Source organism: Metopolophium dirhodum, chromosome 3 (genome assembly GCF_019925205.1).
Source record: "Metopolophium dirhodum isolate CAU chromosome 3, ASM1992520v1, whole genome shotgun sequence".
Lineage (NCBI taxonomy): Eukaryota > Metazoa > Arthropoda > Insecta > Hemiptera > Aphididae > Metopolophium > Metopolophium dirhodum.
Genome location: NC_083562.1, coordinates 21,100,581 through 21,116,492, shown reverse-complemented (window position 1 = coordinate 21,116,492; position 15,912 = coordinate 21,100,581). Strand labels below are relative to the sequence as shown.

Sequence of the window (15,912 nt, the reverse complement as noted above, 5' to 3'; positions counted from 1 at the left end):
ACGATTCTGAGCAAAGACATCGTTAACTAATAAATAATATTGAGATTAAAGTAATTTATTTTATTATTAGGCATTAGTATATACAATATAGTAGGATAAAGTCATTTTTGCCTAAAAAATTACATTTGAAAGTGTCATCGTGTATATATATTATAATAATATTACTCTAAAAGTTTCATAAATCCGCGAATACCTACTATTTTTAAATTACAACAAAATAACTAAAAATCGTTATTCTTGGTTTTAATATGTAATTTCGTCCAAATTTTAACTTATAATATCTGTAAAAAGTAACTGTGTTTATAATAGATTTTTTGGTTACAATATGAACCAGGGGCGGACTGAGCCGGCGGGATACTGGGAACTTTCCCGGTGGGCCGCTATTCAAAAATGATTTGTTATTGCTATATATTTATAATTATTATTAATATAGAAGATCGGCATAAATCGGTAGAAAATCGGTATAAATATGAATTATAAATATTTTTTATTTTCATACCATGACGCGTGTGTGAAAAATTGTTTATATTAAGTGTTTAAGATGTTCGATTTCGTTACGACTGATTGTTCACCCCCTTAATCTTCAGCATCAATGCATCAGAAATTATTATTTATAATTAGGCCACGGATTTAAATATAAACTGCATTTTCTGAATTTTCTATGACATTGCTTTCCAAGCAAAAAATTCGTTTCATATATTATCAACGAATTGAAAAATGAAATTAGAACATTTATATGGGTTGAAGTCAATTTTATAAAAACTTATTAAAATACAATTAAATACAATTAAATAAAGGTAATTTATTTTACTTATATTTCTATTTTTTACGTACCCATTATGTTCGATACTATAACTATTCAGTTTTCAGCTATAGAAAACAACACTTGCCAATATGGAATTACTGTCGAAGTTTTTTTATTTTAAAATATTTCTTAAATTATTTTTATTATTTTATTTGAAACATTATTTTTAAGTATTGGGATCAATAAAACTATTTTTATTTAATTATTATTTTATATCAATTAGAATTTGTTAATAAACCAAGTAAAAAAACCGTTATCTATATTGTAAATTTGAATTCAATTTACCGCATAGAAACAAATAAATGTTTTTTTGAAGATAATGTAAAAATATCCATCATCCATCGGTTAGGACCATATATATATTTTCTATGATTAGGACGGTGAGGATATAATTATAAATAATCTATGGCAAATGACAATCGTCTGAGACGAACAGCGATTCCAATACGTACTCACATATTTCGTTCCATTCTGGTTATTAAGCTAGGTGCCTATTTTTATAAATGTCATTAATCTCAATACATCCAGACTGAACTTTTGGATCGGAGTTATGCATTTTCCTTGGCGGAGATGCACAGCTCTGACACTAGACAATATTATACACTCGAAGGGAACGCGTTTCGCCGGAATAATAAATAATTACGTAAGTTTTGTTCTTCTACTCTGTTGACGCGGTAGACTTAATGTAAATATTTATTGTCAGACAAACTTATATACTCGCTAGGCGTAGAGTAGTTTTTAAAATCCAGTTGTTATAGATGTACAAAAATTAAGATATTATGAAAAATACCTTAAATTATAATACTTTGCCTACAACTGTTAATTTATTGTTATAGTAGAATAATTTTTAAAATTTGAAATCAATGATTAGGCAATGGTTTTATAAGTAGGAAGGTAGGTTTTTATACCTATACCTAATAAAATAAGAAAATACATAATGATTAATGTTATTTAATATGATTTGTAAGTACATAGCAGATTATACCTACCACTTGGTGACGATTATTTTTGTCTTATACGTTCTTCGTAATTCCGTTCCGTCACGATAGTTTTAGTTTTCGTTAAATGTGAAACATACATTTTCGACGCATACGGGATACGGGTATTAAACATTTGGGTTTTAAGAGAACACCTCAAACGTACGTTTTATTTTGGGGGTTTTACGGGATATACCTATAGGAAATTTTCTTCAAATTTTCACATTTCACTATTTGATATTATGATATTATTTGTACCTAGGTTAAGTTTCTGTTTTAGAATCGATCGATAGGTTACCTAGGTATATCACATTCTTTAATTTAAATTCTGGTAGTCTAGTATTGGACAAGTACCTACGTAACTTATAATTCGTATCGTAATTTAATTACTAAAGAAATATTATTTCCCCAACAGTGTCTAGGGCCACCGGCAGGATAATGCATTATAGAATGTCTATAAACTTATGGTCTAGTTATGGTTAAAATTGGCATGCGACCAACTGGGGGCTTGTTCTGGAAAATTTAAATGGTCTAATAAGGTTCATCTCATTATTTGAATTAAATTAATTTTTAAGCGATTGTTGTGTTAGTTTATTTTCATATTATTTTGGGGCTTACATTTACTTACTTTTTAGACTTGAATTAAATTTTTATTGTCACGGAAAATCTGTTAACTCAGTAACGTAGAAGCATATACGTTTACTACTACCTACCAAAGGCGCAATGTATAATAATAATAAATTATTCGCCAGTCCGAACAATCCAAACGCTGTCTTACTCGTAGTCGAGTTCTAGTTGATTACTGACTTGTGAATAAATGTAATTTTTGTTAGGTATAAAAATAAAAATTATAAATCCTTGAATACAACATTTAAAAATACAAACTCTGTGTAATAAAAATTAATATTAGGTATTTATTGGTAGGTTTATATAATATCTGTAGACTGTAACGAATAGGTCATTAGAATATTGTTGAACATTTTACTGCATAAGATGCGTGTTATTTCAGAAATGGTATTCGTCAGTGAAAATTTTCAAACTGGGAATAATATTATATCATAAGCAGATTGAAATGTGTGAACGTTTCAGTGCTTCGAAGACTAAGTTCCGTAGCAGTTTTGATTCCGTCACGGGGTATGTATTTTCTTATTTCTCAGTAAGTTTTTTTTTATTATTGTTAATTGATCAAAGTATGTATTGCCCGAAATTTTTCAATATTTGTATTGTAATTATACTGGTATAACACTATTCCGGCTATCAATAGAGTCGTGTTAAAAATTAGAAAATTGGCGAGGTATGTTATTTTTTTAAGTAATTATTTCGAGTAGGGAATTCGTTCAATGATATTTAAATATTTTCACCGAGAATCAAGTACGATGACTTGTAGGTAACTAGAGACTGAGTGAATAGGAATTAGGAAGTGTGTGATATGGCGAAGATAAGGAAATGGGTCAACAGGATTTCAGAATGTTTGGTGTATGAAAGGGAAAGATGAAAAAGAAATGTAAGGTTAGGGTAGGTAAGTGGAGTGAGGGTAGCAGATATGAGAATAATAAGTTAGGTGTTAAGGTACAAAAGAGGATAGAATAAGAAATTAATTAATTAAGGGTAGTGTACATATTGTAGTGAAAACAAGAGAGAATAGGTTTAGGTGGTTCGGTCACTGTATGATAAGAGATAGTGAGAGTGGCTATAGAAGTTAATTTAGGGGGGAAATGAGGGGCGAGAAGACTGAAGAAGAGATGGATAGATAGAATACCGATCATATGGAGGAGTGGAATGAGAGTGGCTGAACCTGTATATAGCTGTGAGAGACGGGGGAAGAAAAAGTGTAAAGGTAGAATAGTTATGTTAACAATGTCGAATACGTAGGTAATACGTAACGTAATCAGTTGATAAATATTTTCTTTCATTGTTATGTTTACAATATCGAATACCTTGATGGTTAGTAGGAAAAGATCATCACAAAGCTCACGACCAGTGATTGTAGTCGTCTATCATCACCATAGCTTCAACTAACCATAGGTTTACCTAACTAACCTTCTTATGACTTATTAGGACACTTTGAATAAAAAGATCCTGAGTTGCAGGTTGCCGGACTTAATTGTTTGATTATCAAGTTGATCCTTTGATTGTTGACACCATGGATAGTCCACGCCTATGTTAAATACATTTCAGGCCGCGTTCCCGGAGGGGAAGGCAATTGAGGCTCCTTTATATTGATAGTCGATACTCGATATAGGTATACTTTATTTGGCCTCAATTGTTCCCCTCGAAGACCGCTGATAAGACCATTATGTCCTATCCATATCTTTATTATCTATGATGGAGCCATACCCAGCTCACTCGTGTAAACTTGTTGCTGGTTGGGATGTCAGCGCACTATTTGTTTTCCACCTTGGCCCACGCGTAGCATACCAAATGTACGATTAATAAAACACTAAAATGATTGTGCGTGGGTCAGAGAGAGAAATAAATGGTGCGCTAAAAATCTGACATCCTCTTCAGTGGCGTATTTAGGATTTTCTTGAGGGGGGGATATAGAAATTAGAAATACATTTTCAAAGAAACCAGTCATGCAAGACTTTTTTTTTTTTGCTAATCCCTAATTTTTAATCACTAATCAAGTATAGGTATTTTAAAAGACAATATTAATCAATGAATAGCATTTTAAGTTTAACATAATAATCTAATGAATAAAAAATATATTAATAGCTTAATATAGATTTATAATAATCAACACAATGAAATAAATTTATAAAATATTTAGCTAATTAATAATTTGTTCTGTAAAAATGTAAAATATCATATAATTATATTGATCATTGATATCTATTATCTACATAGGTATATATAACACATAGGCACATATAGCCATTTATTTGCAGTGATTTTACAAAACAAACTCCAGTCTTCTATTTTTCAGAGACAATTCATCAATGACTTCATCTGGTGTAATCTTTGTTTCTGTATGGCATGCTAATAGAGCCAATCCATTCAGTCTAGTCTATAATAACAATGAAATACACAATTTTATAAATACTTTCAATAATATATCATAATTTAAAATCTGCAAATTTACTTCATTCATACTATTCCTGAGATAAGTTTTAATTCTTTTTAAATTAGAGAATGATCGTTCAGGAGTTGTTGTTGACACTGGAAGCGTACAAAATATTTTTATCAACATGTAAATGTTGGGATAAAATTCTTTATCACAAATTTCTAATGCCTGTAATCCTGAACTAAGAATGATATTATATGTAATTAGTTTTGTTTTCCACATATTGAATTCGGCTATGCTATTGAATTTATCTACAACGGGTGAATATATGTTCACAAACTTATTAAATTGTTCTCGGTCATTTATCTCTAGTGGCAATGGCTGGGTTTTAAAAATGCAATCGAACCCTATAACAGTAAATATCAAATAATAAAATACTTTGGCAAATTAGTTATTTATATAGCTATTCAGTATTTGTACTTATATTATAATTTATAATAATATAATGTCAATAGAGATTTTTTTTTGAAAATATAATATAAAATATGTAATAACTAGTTTATACCTTCAAAAATACTTTTATGATTTATAAAACGCTCAGTAAGTTCTGATATAAAGTAATCAATATATGGTAAAAATACTGTTACACGATAGTATTGTTCGGTAGAATGATTTTGTAAATTTGGATTAGTTCTATGTGTTTGTTTAGAAGAAATTCTTTTCTCTAGCAATTCAATTCCAACATCATCTGCCATTTTCTGTAATATATTAATAAATATTTGGGGGTATATTAATGATGTAGGTACATTATAAATATTATTTTAAATATTAAACAGTATATTAAAGTAAAAGATTACTTTGACATTATTATAGATAATTTTGAATTCTATTTCATTATTTTCTCTGATACATTTTAAAGTAGCTATTACATTTTCTACTATGAGTATTGTCTTTTTCAAATCAATTTGAACTTTTTGCAATTGTTTACACAGCGGAAGTCCATAAGAAAATAATACCTAAAACAAAATTTAAAAATAACACAATATATGTACCTAAATGTATATAAAATAGATATTATCTGAACCTTTATAACAGTCAAAGAAATCATAAACTCTGAATCTTTTAACGCTTTCTGAAGCATTTCAGCATCTGTTGATTCTTTCCAATCAGATATAATGTCTAACGCATTGAGAACAAATGAAAATAGTTCAGAAAAATCATTTACAGAATCATAACGTTGAATCCAACAAGTAGCACAAAGCCGTTTGAGTTGTTTTACTTGGGGTGCATTATTTGAATTCTGTATGGTATTTAAAAGAACAGAATTTCTTTTAGGGGTATTGAAAAAATTATAAACTTTTTCGATCACCCCCAAACAATTTCTGATAGGTTTTATGCCACTAGCTGTTGAAAAAGCTAAATTCAGCGAATGTGCTGCACAATGTACATATTATATAGCGTTGGGGTATTTAGATTTCACAATAGTCTGTACTCCTTTAAATCGACCAGCCATATTACTGGCCCCATCATAGCCTTGGCCATATAAATAATTGCAATAAATTCCACATCTGTTTAAGCCTACCAACAAAAAAATGTAATTTTCCCCCATATCCCCCCCCCCCCCCCCCCGTAAATACGCCACTGATCCTCTTAAGTGTTATCAAGTTGAAGAAGCAGTTGATTGTTGACAATTTGACATTTAACATTAATTGTGGTAGGTATTATGATTGGACAAAAGTAATTAGCAGGGCTGTGAATTTAATGCAATGAAAAAGTGTTAAATATTTGCCTGCATGTATGCACTAAAAACAGGCAAATATATGCACTGAAATATTCAAAAATATTCAAAAAAATACTGAGTGAAAACGTTTTAATTTAATTTTTTTTAAATTAATAAATAATAATTCAAATTGGTTTACACAAAAAATTCTTTATTTACACACTTGGTAGGTAGGTATGTAGGTAGGTAACGGATGAACCGAAAATATAAAAACATTTTAAGAAAATAAGCATAAATACGAAGAAATCATGAAAACATGCAATTATATTAACTAACCAGAAAAAAACGCATATTGGTAACGGTGTTGTAATAATAGGGATCTCCCCAAAAAAATACGTACTAATAGTTCAAACAAATCATAAAAGCCAACTGTAACAAATATTAATTTATGAAAAAGTATATTAAAAAGCATTATTATTATAAATGAAACAAAACTATCAACTATGGACCGTGACATAATATAGGTATTTCTATATTTTTAGCTCCATAATTTCTGTTAAAATATTAGGAAAATGTATTAAGTACCGTAAAAGTGCTAAATTTGAGTTATTACTTAAAATATTATATTCATAACAAATTATAATAGAAGGTTAGGTACTGTTATTCCACATTCATAATTTATTTTAACTACAACATTCTAGTAGAGTCTGATAAAATTTGGTTCCACGACTTTGATCATACAAACTTTAAATACTAAACTATGGGTCTGAAATTTAGTTTATATAGAGCTAAATAATCCAAAATATATATTGCTTCAAAATATAAAAATAAAGTGTCTTGTATTGTAGTAGGTAGGTAACTATCAAAAAAAAAAATTAAAAAAATCATACTTGAAATCTATGTATAATATACGTATATTGTAATAAATGATCAAATGTTTACTATAGTACATTATAAAAAATTAACTTATAAGTTCAATATAATACATTATAACAGGTGTTCAAATAAACATTTCATACCACAAATTTTGTTAATTCACACAGTCTCTCTTCAATTTTAAATTTTTCTTCAAATCATCTACAAAACATTAATGTTTAGTAAATTGGAAGACTTGATTAAGTATTTAATCATTTATCTAAAAGAGATGTGCCGGGTCGCCACATTAGTATATCGAGGGGCCATGGTGCAAGTGTCGTCCATAAATACCATAACATATATTATATTAGAAATACAAACTTAATATTTCACTAACAGTAAATATTATAAAAAAATATTACGAAATGTACTATACTCATATTATATTATGATTGTATTAGTTACAAACTCTTGAATTAAGAGTTATGTTTGAAGATTTAATTAATTTACTAAAAGGAAATGCCTCAAGATTGCCTCAGTAGGTTGAGGGACCGTTGTTAAAGTGCCGTCCACCAATAGAGTACCGGGAAAAAAAACGATTACCTAATTCAAATATAGAAGGTACTTATATCATATACTTTTATCAAAGTATGATTGTGTTAGTCACAGTCTTGTGTAAATGTTATTGTCTTATGTTTTCCCAATCTAATTATACAAAATACTGAAAATTAATGAAATCACAAATATTAGTACAATAGAGAGACTGTGCATTGATTTACAAATTTGTCTTAAATTTACTTTTTGCATAGAGAATATGAAGGTTGAGATATGAGATTGTAATGAAAATTAAACGCAGGGTGTTTTTGGTTGAATTGTTGTTGCGTTTATTCTCAAAAACTTATTATTTTTCATACAGACACAATTTTAATAATTTGTTGTACAGTATTTATTTTGAATTAATTAATTATACTCTTACGAGTGTACAGATAAAATAGTTTAATAAAGGATCACATAAAACATGGGTGGGGGGTGGAAGGCGTGAACATAAAACTCACGGTTTTTGGTCGGGTGTTCATTATGACGGGATCAGTAGCACGGTAATATAATTATTACCGGCGTGAACAGCTGGGCGGCTTCAGCAGTGTGACTTGGCTCGGATGTCTGTATGCTGATAAAAAAAAAACGGCAAACGGTGTTGGACCTTTTACAATCTGTTCCGCTGGTGGTCGTACGTTGGTCGGATGGAACTGGCTGACTCGGCTCGGACGGCGGCGCTCAGTAACGGTGGACGCGTAACGACAATATATACCTCGCGACTCACTGCGGCGGTGGTGGAGGGTATATGCCGGGACAAACTGTAGAATGTCCGTTCGTGGCGGTATTAAAATACCGTCCGGCTCACTATTCGCTTTTTCTCAGCGGGGAGAATGATGATGATACGCTTTGCTTTGCTTTGAAGGTTATGCCGTTAACTATACCAGGGTTTTGCCTCTACTAGTAGGATGAAAGTTGGTGAGGGTGGTTATTTAAAATTGTTGGCCTACCCATGATAGTGGGTAGGGTTTGCAATGATGATACGGCGGCGGTCGGCGGCCTGTATTTATGTAGTACAATGCTTGCCGGTCCCGATTGGAATATCGTGTGACACTTCTCTGTGTTTTGTGATGCAGCTACAGGTTTGAAGTGTTCGATAGTATCCATCTTATAGTTTGAAATGCACTGATTATGAATAATATGTACTTTTTGTACTTGTAATTTGTTATTTTCATAAGGAAATCTAAGTTTTTCCCGCGGGCGGCGCGCGTTCGGATTACCGTGCGTCGGCCGGCGCTATCTGTAGTTACGGGCGGCGGTTGCGTTCCGTCGGGGAATCCGTATTTCTGGGCGGCGGTCGATGGATAGCTGGTAATGATGAAAACTAGAGAGCTCCACTTAAAATTGGGCACTCTGTTTTTTATCATTACAAGATGGATAGAGATTCGTTGATCGCTTTTATGTGCTTCAAATTGTTTACACGAGTGAGCTGGGTATGGCTCCATCATAGATAATAAAGATATAACATAATGGATAGGACATAATAGTCTTATCAGCGGTCTGATCTTCGAGGGGAACAATTGAGGCCAAGTCGAGTATCGACTATCAATATAAAGGAGCCTCAATTGCCTTCCCTCCGGGAACGCGGCCTGAAATGTATTTAAAATAGGCGTGGACTATCCATATCTATGGGCTTCATCCATAGCATGGATTAAGGTGTCAACAATCAAAGGATCAACTTGATAATCAAACACTTAAGTTCGGCAACCTGAAACTCAGGATTTTTTTATTCAAAGTGTCCTAATAAGTCATAAGAAGGTTAGTTAGGTAAACCTATGGTTAGTTGAAGCTATGGTGCGATGATAGACGACTACAATCACTGGTCGTGAGCTTTGCGATGATCTTTTCCTACAAACTATAATGGTATTCGATATTATAAACATAACAATGAAAGAAAATATTTAAATATTATTAATTTGGTTATGTTAGGTTAGGTTAGGATAGGACAGTAAATTAGACGTTAACTAATTATCATAGTTTTTAACACGGTCTTAAAGACTGTCAGCTAGAGTTGTACCAGTATAGTTATTAAAAACTTAAATACAGCCAACATTAAATAATGATTTTTTTAACACAACAAATTATAAAAGTATTTTAAAATATAACAAAATATAATTTTATTAGGATTTTATAAGGTTTTCAATACTTACTTTACCTATTGTAAATAGAAAATGTATAAAATCAATAGTTTTAATTTAATATATAGTTTTTAATATCCTACTGTCAATGAATTCTCAGGGTTTTCTTTCCACATTTTTTTACATTGTACTAAATGTAATTTTTTTCCGCACATATTTACGAAGACTAAAACAGATATCTGACTATGTTTTTATTTGCATTTAGACTTTATAGTTTGTAATTTAATATTGACTGTAGACCCAGCCAAACACAATATTATTTTAAATTAAACATTATTTTATGTCCTTCATAAATTACAATCTAATAGTAGAGTCCCGTGCAGGACCTTTTTCTCATTTAATTTTTTTGCATCCTTTATAAATTACATTCGTTTTTATACATTTTCTTATACATGTATTACGGTGATACACCTCTGATCATAATAACTGTTCGTATTATTATAATGTAAACAATACCTAGTTTTTGGATTGTAGTTAATATGTATTGCAGTATTTAGCTTCCAGCGTATTCTTTTGTTAAGTGTTATTTCACACAGATTTCTCAAACAATTTTTTTTTCAATTCATTGAACTCTAGTAGATTTTTATCTAAAAATATTTTTTAAGATTAACCGGCTATACCTGGGAGTACGCTGAGTACCCGTGTACTCCTAAAGAGTGTTCCTAAAGTAAAATTTTTTCCACATTTTTATTTTTTGTTTTCTAAAATTTATTTGCGTGCGGGCACCAACACCTCTCTTCAATTTTTTTTTATGATTTTCATTGTAGTCAAATTTTTTAAACATTTAAAATGTTTTTCAACATTTACTTCGGAATATGTGTTTCTAAAGTAAATTTTTTTCCAATTTTTTTTTTTGTTTTCTAAAATCTATTTGCCTGCGGGCGCCACACCTCCCTTCAATTTTTTTTTTATGATTTTCACTCTACCCAAATTTTTAAACATTGACAATCTGGTACCCTTTGAAAAATTCTTTAATGAACTAAATATTTTGAAAAGTTTTTTCTGTTTAAGTTTCGGGACATTTTAGTTTGAACTTCGTAATGTGTGTTTCTACTGTAAATTTTTTTCCGATTTTTTTTTTTGTTTTCTAAAATCTATTTGCCTGCGTGCGCCAACACCTCCCTTCAATTTTTTTTTTTTTAGTACTCTAACTAGTTTGTATTGACTTGAAAATTGAAAACTTGGTGCCCAACGAATAATCCTTCTTTAATGAACTAAATATTTTGAATAGTTTTTTCTAAATTTTTTTCCAATTTTTTTTTTGTTTTTTTAAAATCTATATGCCTGCGGGCGCAAACACCTCCCTTCATTTTTTTTTTATGATTTTAACTTAAGTCAAATTTTTTAAACATTGACAATCTGATACCCTTTGAATAATTCTTTAATGAACTAAATATTTTGAATAGTTTTTTCTAAATTTTTTTTCAAATTTTTTTTTTGTTTTCTAAAATCTATTTGCCTGCGGGCGCAAACACCTCCCTTCATTTTTTTTTTTATGATTTTAACTTTAGCCGAATTTTTTAAACATTGATAACCTGGTGCCCTACGAATAATCCTTCTTTAATGAACTAAATATTTTGAAAAGTTTTTTCTGTTTAAGTTTCGGGACATTTTAGTTTGAACTTCGTAATGTGTGTTTCTACTGTAAATTTTTTTTCAATTTTTTTTTTTGTTTTCTAAAATCTATTTGACTGCGGGCTTCACACCTCCCTTCAATTTTTTTTTTATGATTTTCACTCTACCCAAATTTTTAAACATTTAAAATGTTTTTCAACATTTACTTCGGGATGTGTGTTTATAAAGTAAATTTTTTCCAATTTTTTTTTTTGTTTTCTAAAATCTATTTGCCTGCGGGCGCAAACACCTCCCTTCAATTTTTTTTTTATGATTTTAACTCTAGCCAAATTTTTTAAATACCTATTGACAATCTGGTACCTTTAGAATAATTCTTTAATGAACTAAATATTTTGAAAAGTTTTTTCTGTTTAAGTTTCGGGACATTTTAGTTTGAACTTCGTAATGTGTGTTTCTACTGTAAATTTTTTTCCAATTTTATTTTTGTTTTCTAAAATATATTTGCCTGCGGGCGCCAACACCTCCCTTCAATTTTTTTTTTTTTTGTACTGTAACTCTAGTTTTCATTGACTTGAAAATTGTTTAATGAACAAAATATTTTGAATAGTTTTTTCTAAATTTTTTTCCAAATTTTTTTTTTATGATTTTCATTGTAGCCAAATTTTTCCAACATTAAAAAATTTAAAATTTAAATCATCATTTAAAATTTTTTTCAACATTTACCTCGTAATGTGTGTTTCTACTGTAAATTTTTTTCTACATTTTTTTTTGGTTTTCTAAATTGCATTTGCCTGCGGGCGCCAACAACTCCCTTCTATTTTTTTTTATGATTTTAACTCAAGCCAAATTTTTTAAACATTGACAATCTGGTACCCTTTGAATAATTCTTAAATGCATTTGCTTTCAGGTTCCAACTGCTTCTTTAAATTTTTTTTTTATTGATGTAACTCTAGTTGAATATTTTGTATTGACTTCAAATTTGATAACTTGGTGCCCCATGAATAATCATTCTTTAATGAACTAAATATTTTGAATAGTTTTTTCTGTTTAAGTTTCGGGATATTTTAGTTTGAACTTCGTAATGTGTGCTTCTACTGTACATTTTTTTTAAATTTTTTTTTTGGTTTTCTAAAATTCATTTGCCTTCAGTTTCCAATTGCTTCCTTCAATTTTTTTTTTTTTAGTTATATAACTCTAGTTGAATATTTTAATATTTTGTATTGACTTTAAAATTGATAACTTGGCGGTGCCCCATGAATAATCATTCTTTAATGAACAAAATATTTTGAATAGTTTTTTCTAAATTTTTTTCCAAATTTTTTTTTTGTTTTCTAAAATCTATATGCCTGCGGGCGCCAACACCTCACTTCAATTTTTTTTTGTGATTTTAACTCTAGCCAAATTTTTTTAAACATTGACTGTCTGATACCCTTTGAATAATTCTTTAGTGAACTAAATATTTTGAATAATTTTTCTGTTTAAGATTTTGGAGATTTTAGATTGATGTTTATAATGTGTGTTCCCACAATATAATTTATATAAATTTTTTGCCTGCGGGCGCCCACACCTCCCTTCAATTTTTTTTATTAGTACTGTAACTCTAGTTTGTATTGACTTGAAAATTGTTTAATGGACAAAATATTTTGAATAGTTTTTTCTAAATTTTTTTCCAAATTTTTTTTTTGTTTTCTAAAATCTATATGCCTGCGGGCGCCAACACCTCCCTTCAATTTTTTTTTTTATGATTTTAACTCTAGCCAAATTTTTTAAATATTGACAATCTGGTACCTTTAGAATAATTTTTTAATGAACTAAATATTTTGAAAAGTTTTTTCTGTTTAAGTTTCGGGACATTTTAGATTGATGTTTATAATGTGTGTTCCCACAATATAATGTATATAAATTTTTTTTTGCTTTCTAAAATCTATTTGCCTGCGGGCGCCCACACCTCCATTCAATTTTTTTTATTAGTACTGTAACTCTAGTTTGTATTGACTTGAAAATTGTTTAATGAACAAAATATTTTGAATAGTTTTTTCTAAATTTTTTTCCAAATTTTTTTTTTTGTTTTTTAAAATCTATATGCCTGCAGGTTAGTCAACTTTTTTTTTATGATTTTCATTGTAGCCAAATTTTTTCAACATTTAAAAATTTAAAATTTAAATCATCATTTAAAATTTTTTTCAACATTTACCTCGTAATGTGTGTTTCTACTGTAAATTTTTTTCTAAATTTTTTTTTGGTTTTCTAAATTGTATTTGCCTGCGGGCGCCAACAACTCCTTTCAATTTTTTTTTATGATTTAACTTCGGTCGTTTTCTCCAGCGTCTACACACGTACGTAATGAGTTTCGCTCCGTTATCGCAAATGTTATCGCAACGCTTACGGTCTTAATAATTAATTATTTCGTCTGAGATACACATATTACACGTTGGTCGAAGTCCACGTCTAATGTCGCGCTTTGCCAAATATGCCGTCCAAACGTAATTTATCCGATTCGTCAATTTCCCCCAACGCCTACGACAACAAGTCAAAAAAACAATTTTTTGTTTCACCAAATCGGTTCTCCGTTCTCGCTACGGATGATTCCACTGATAGTGCACTCGAAATGCCCGTTTCAAACAGCTCAAACATTCCAGAAAAACCAACTATCATCGAACATGTTGTGGAGCCGAAGCCCCCCCCACTGTATATTAAAAATATTAACAATTTCTCAGCATTTATAAAAGAACTAGCTAGGATTACCAATCCAAACGCCTTTACGTGTAAGTCAACTTCTCATTATCTGATCGTTCGTCCTTGTGATCGTATCAGTTATAATACAATCATTGAGCACTTAATGGTTACTAACGCCAGTTTCCACACTTTCTTACCTCGTCATCTTCGTACATACAGAATCGTGATCAAAAACCTTCACCACACTACTCTGTGCACTGATATTTCCGCCGCCTTGTTAGACAAAGGACATTCCGCGAAACACGTAATGAATATAAAAAATAAAAACAAGTGCGCCCTCCCAATGTTCTTTGTCGATTTATTTCCCCGAAGTAACAACAAAGATGTCCTTAATATTACGTCTTTACTCAACACCATTGTCGTCATCGAGAAACCTCATAAAACCCGTCGTGGTCCTCCACAATGTCATCAATGTCAAATCTACGGACACACAAGAAATAATTGTCACCATACTCCTAGGTGCGTCAAATGCAGCGAAGATCATTTTTCCGAGGATTGCACAAAAGACCAAAACAGCCCAGCTACATGCGCCCTCTGTGCCGGTGATCATACGGCCAACTACAAAGGCTGCCCAGTTTTCAATTCACTTTCAAAGCGTCTTAAAAACCATCAGAACAAAAAACGAACGCAGACTCTCAAAATAAATAAACCGGTCGAATTATCTCTTCCAGACACTTCTACTACCTCTCAGTCTAAACCGTCTTATGCATCTGTTGTTTGCAAGCCCAACGATATCAATGCTACTATAAATAACAATAGATCGGATTCATTTAATGACCTTTCCACATTATCTAATTTTCTGTCCGAGCTATCCTCACTAATTAACCCCCTCCTCTCTCTGCTTACAGCCGTTCTACACAAACTTAATACACCATAAATATTATTGTATTCAATGTTATATGCTATATCCCATTGTGCTAACATGCAATCTAGTTATATTTTATACTACCTCTTATAACCTTTATATTTATATTATTATGTAATCTTGTCTGATGTATTATATATTAATTGTTGTGCTGTAATGGTTTATACCGAAAGCAAATAAAAAAAAAAAAAAAAAAAACTTAAGCCAAATTTTTTAAACATTGACTGTCTGGTACCCTTTGAATAATTCTTTAATGAACTAAATATTTTGAATAATTTTTCTGTTTAAGATTTTGGAGATTTTAGATTGATGTTTATAATGTGTGTTCCCACAATATAATTGATATAAATTTTTTTTTGTTTTCTAAAATTCATTTGCCTGCGGGCGCCAACAACTCCCTTCAATTTTTTTTTATAATTTTAACTCTAGCCGAATTTTTGAAATATTGATAACATGGTGCCCTACGAATAATCCTTCTTTAATGAACTAAATATTTTGAATAGTTTTTTCTAAATTTTTTTCCAAATTTTAATAATATGTATATTGTAATATGTATTCCCACAATATAATTTATATAATTTTTTTTTTTGTATTCTAAAATGCATTTGACGGTGTTCGCAAACACCTCCCTTCAATTTTTTTT

The 15,912-nt window shown here is 30.2% G+C and overlaps 1 protein-coding gene across 1 annotated transcript; it reads right to left on the bottom strand.

Moving 5' to 3' along the window:
- Positions 1–4,398: 4,398 nt before the first annotated feature.
- Positions 4,399–5,751, bottom strand: LOC132942193 (52 kDa repressor of the inhibitor of the protein kinase-like). Its single transcript, XM_061010511.1, has 4 exons — positions 5,644–5,751; positions 5,352–5,544; positions 4,865–5,193; positions 4,399–4,789 (listed from the first exon to the last, which is right to left on the bottom strand). The coding sequence occupies exons 2-4, from the start codon at positions 5,539–5,541 to the stop codon at positions 4,676–4,678; spliced, it is 633 nt and encodes a 210-aa protein (XP_060866494.1). The 5' UTR covers positions 5,542–5,544; positions 5,644–5,751; the 3' UTR covers positions 4,399–4,675.
- Between the last annotated feature and the right edge of the window lie 10,161 nt (positions 5,752–15,912).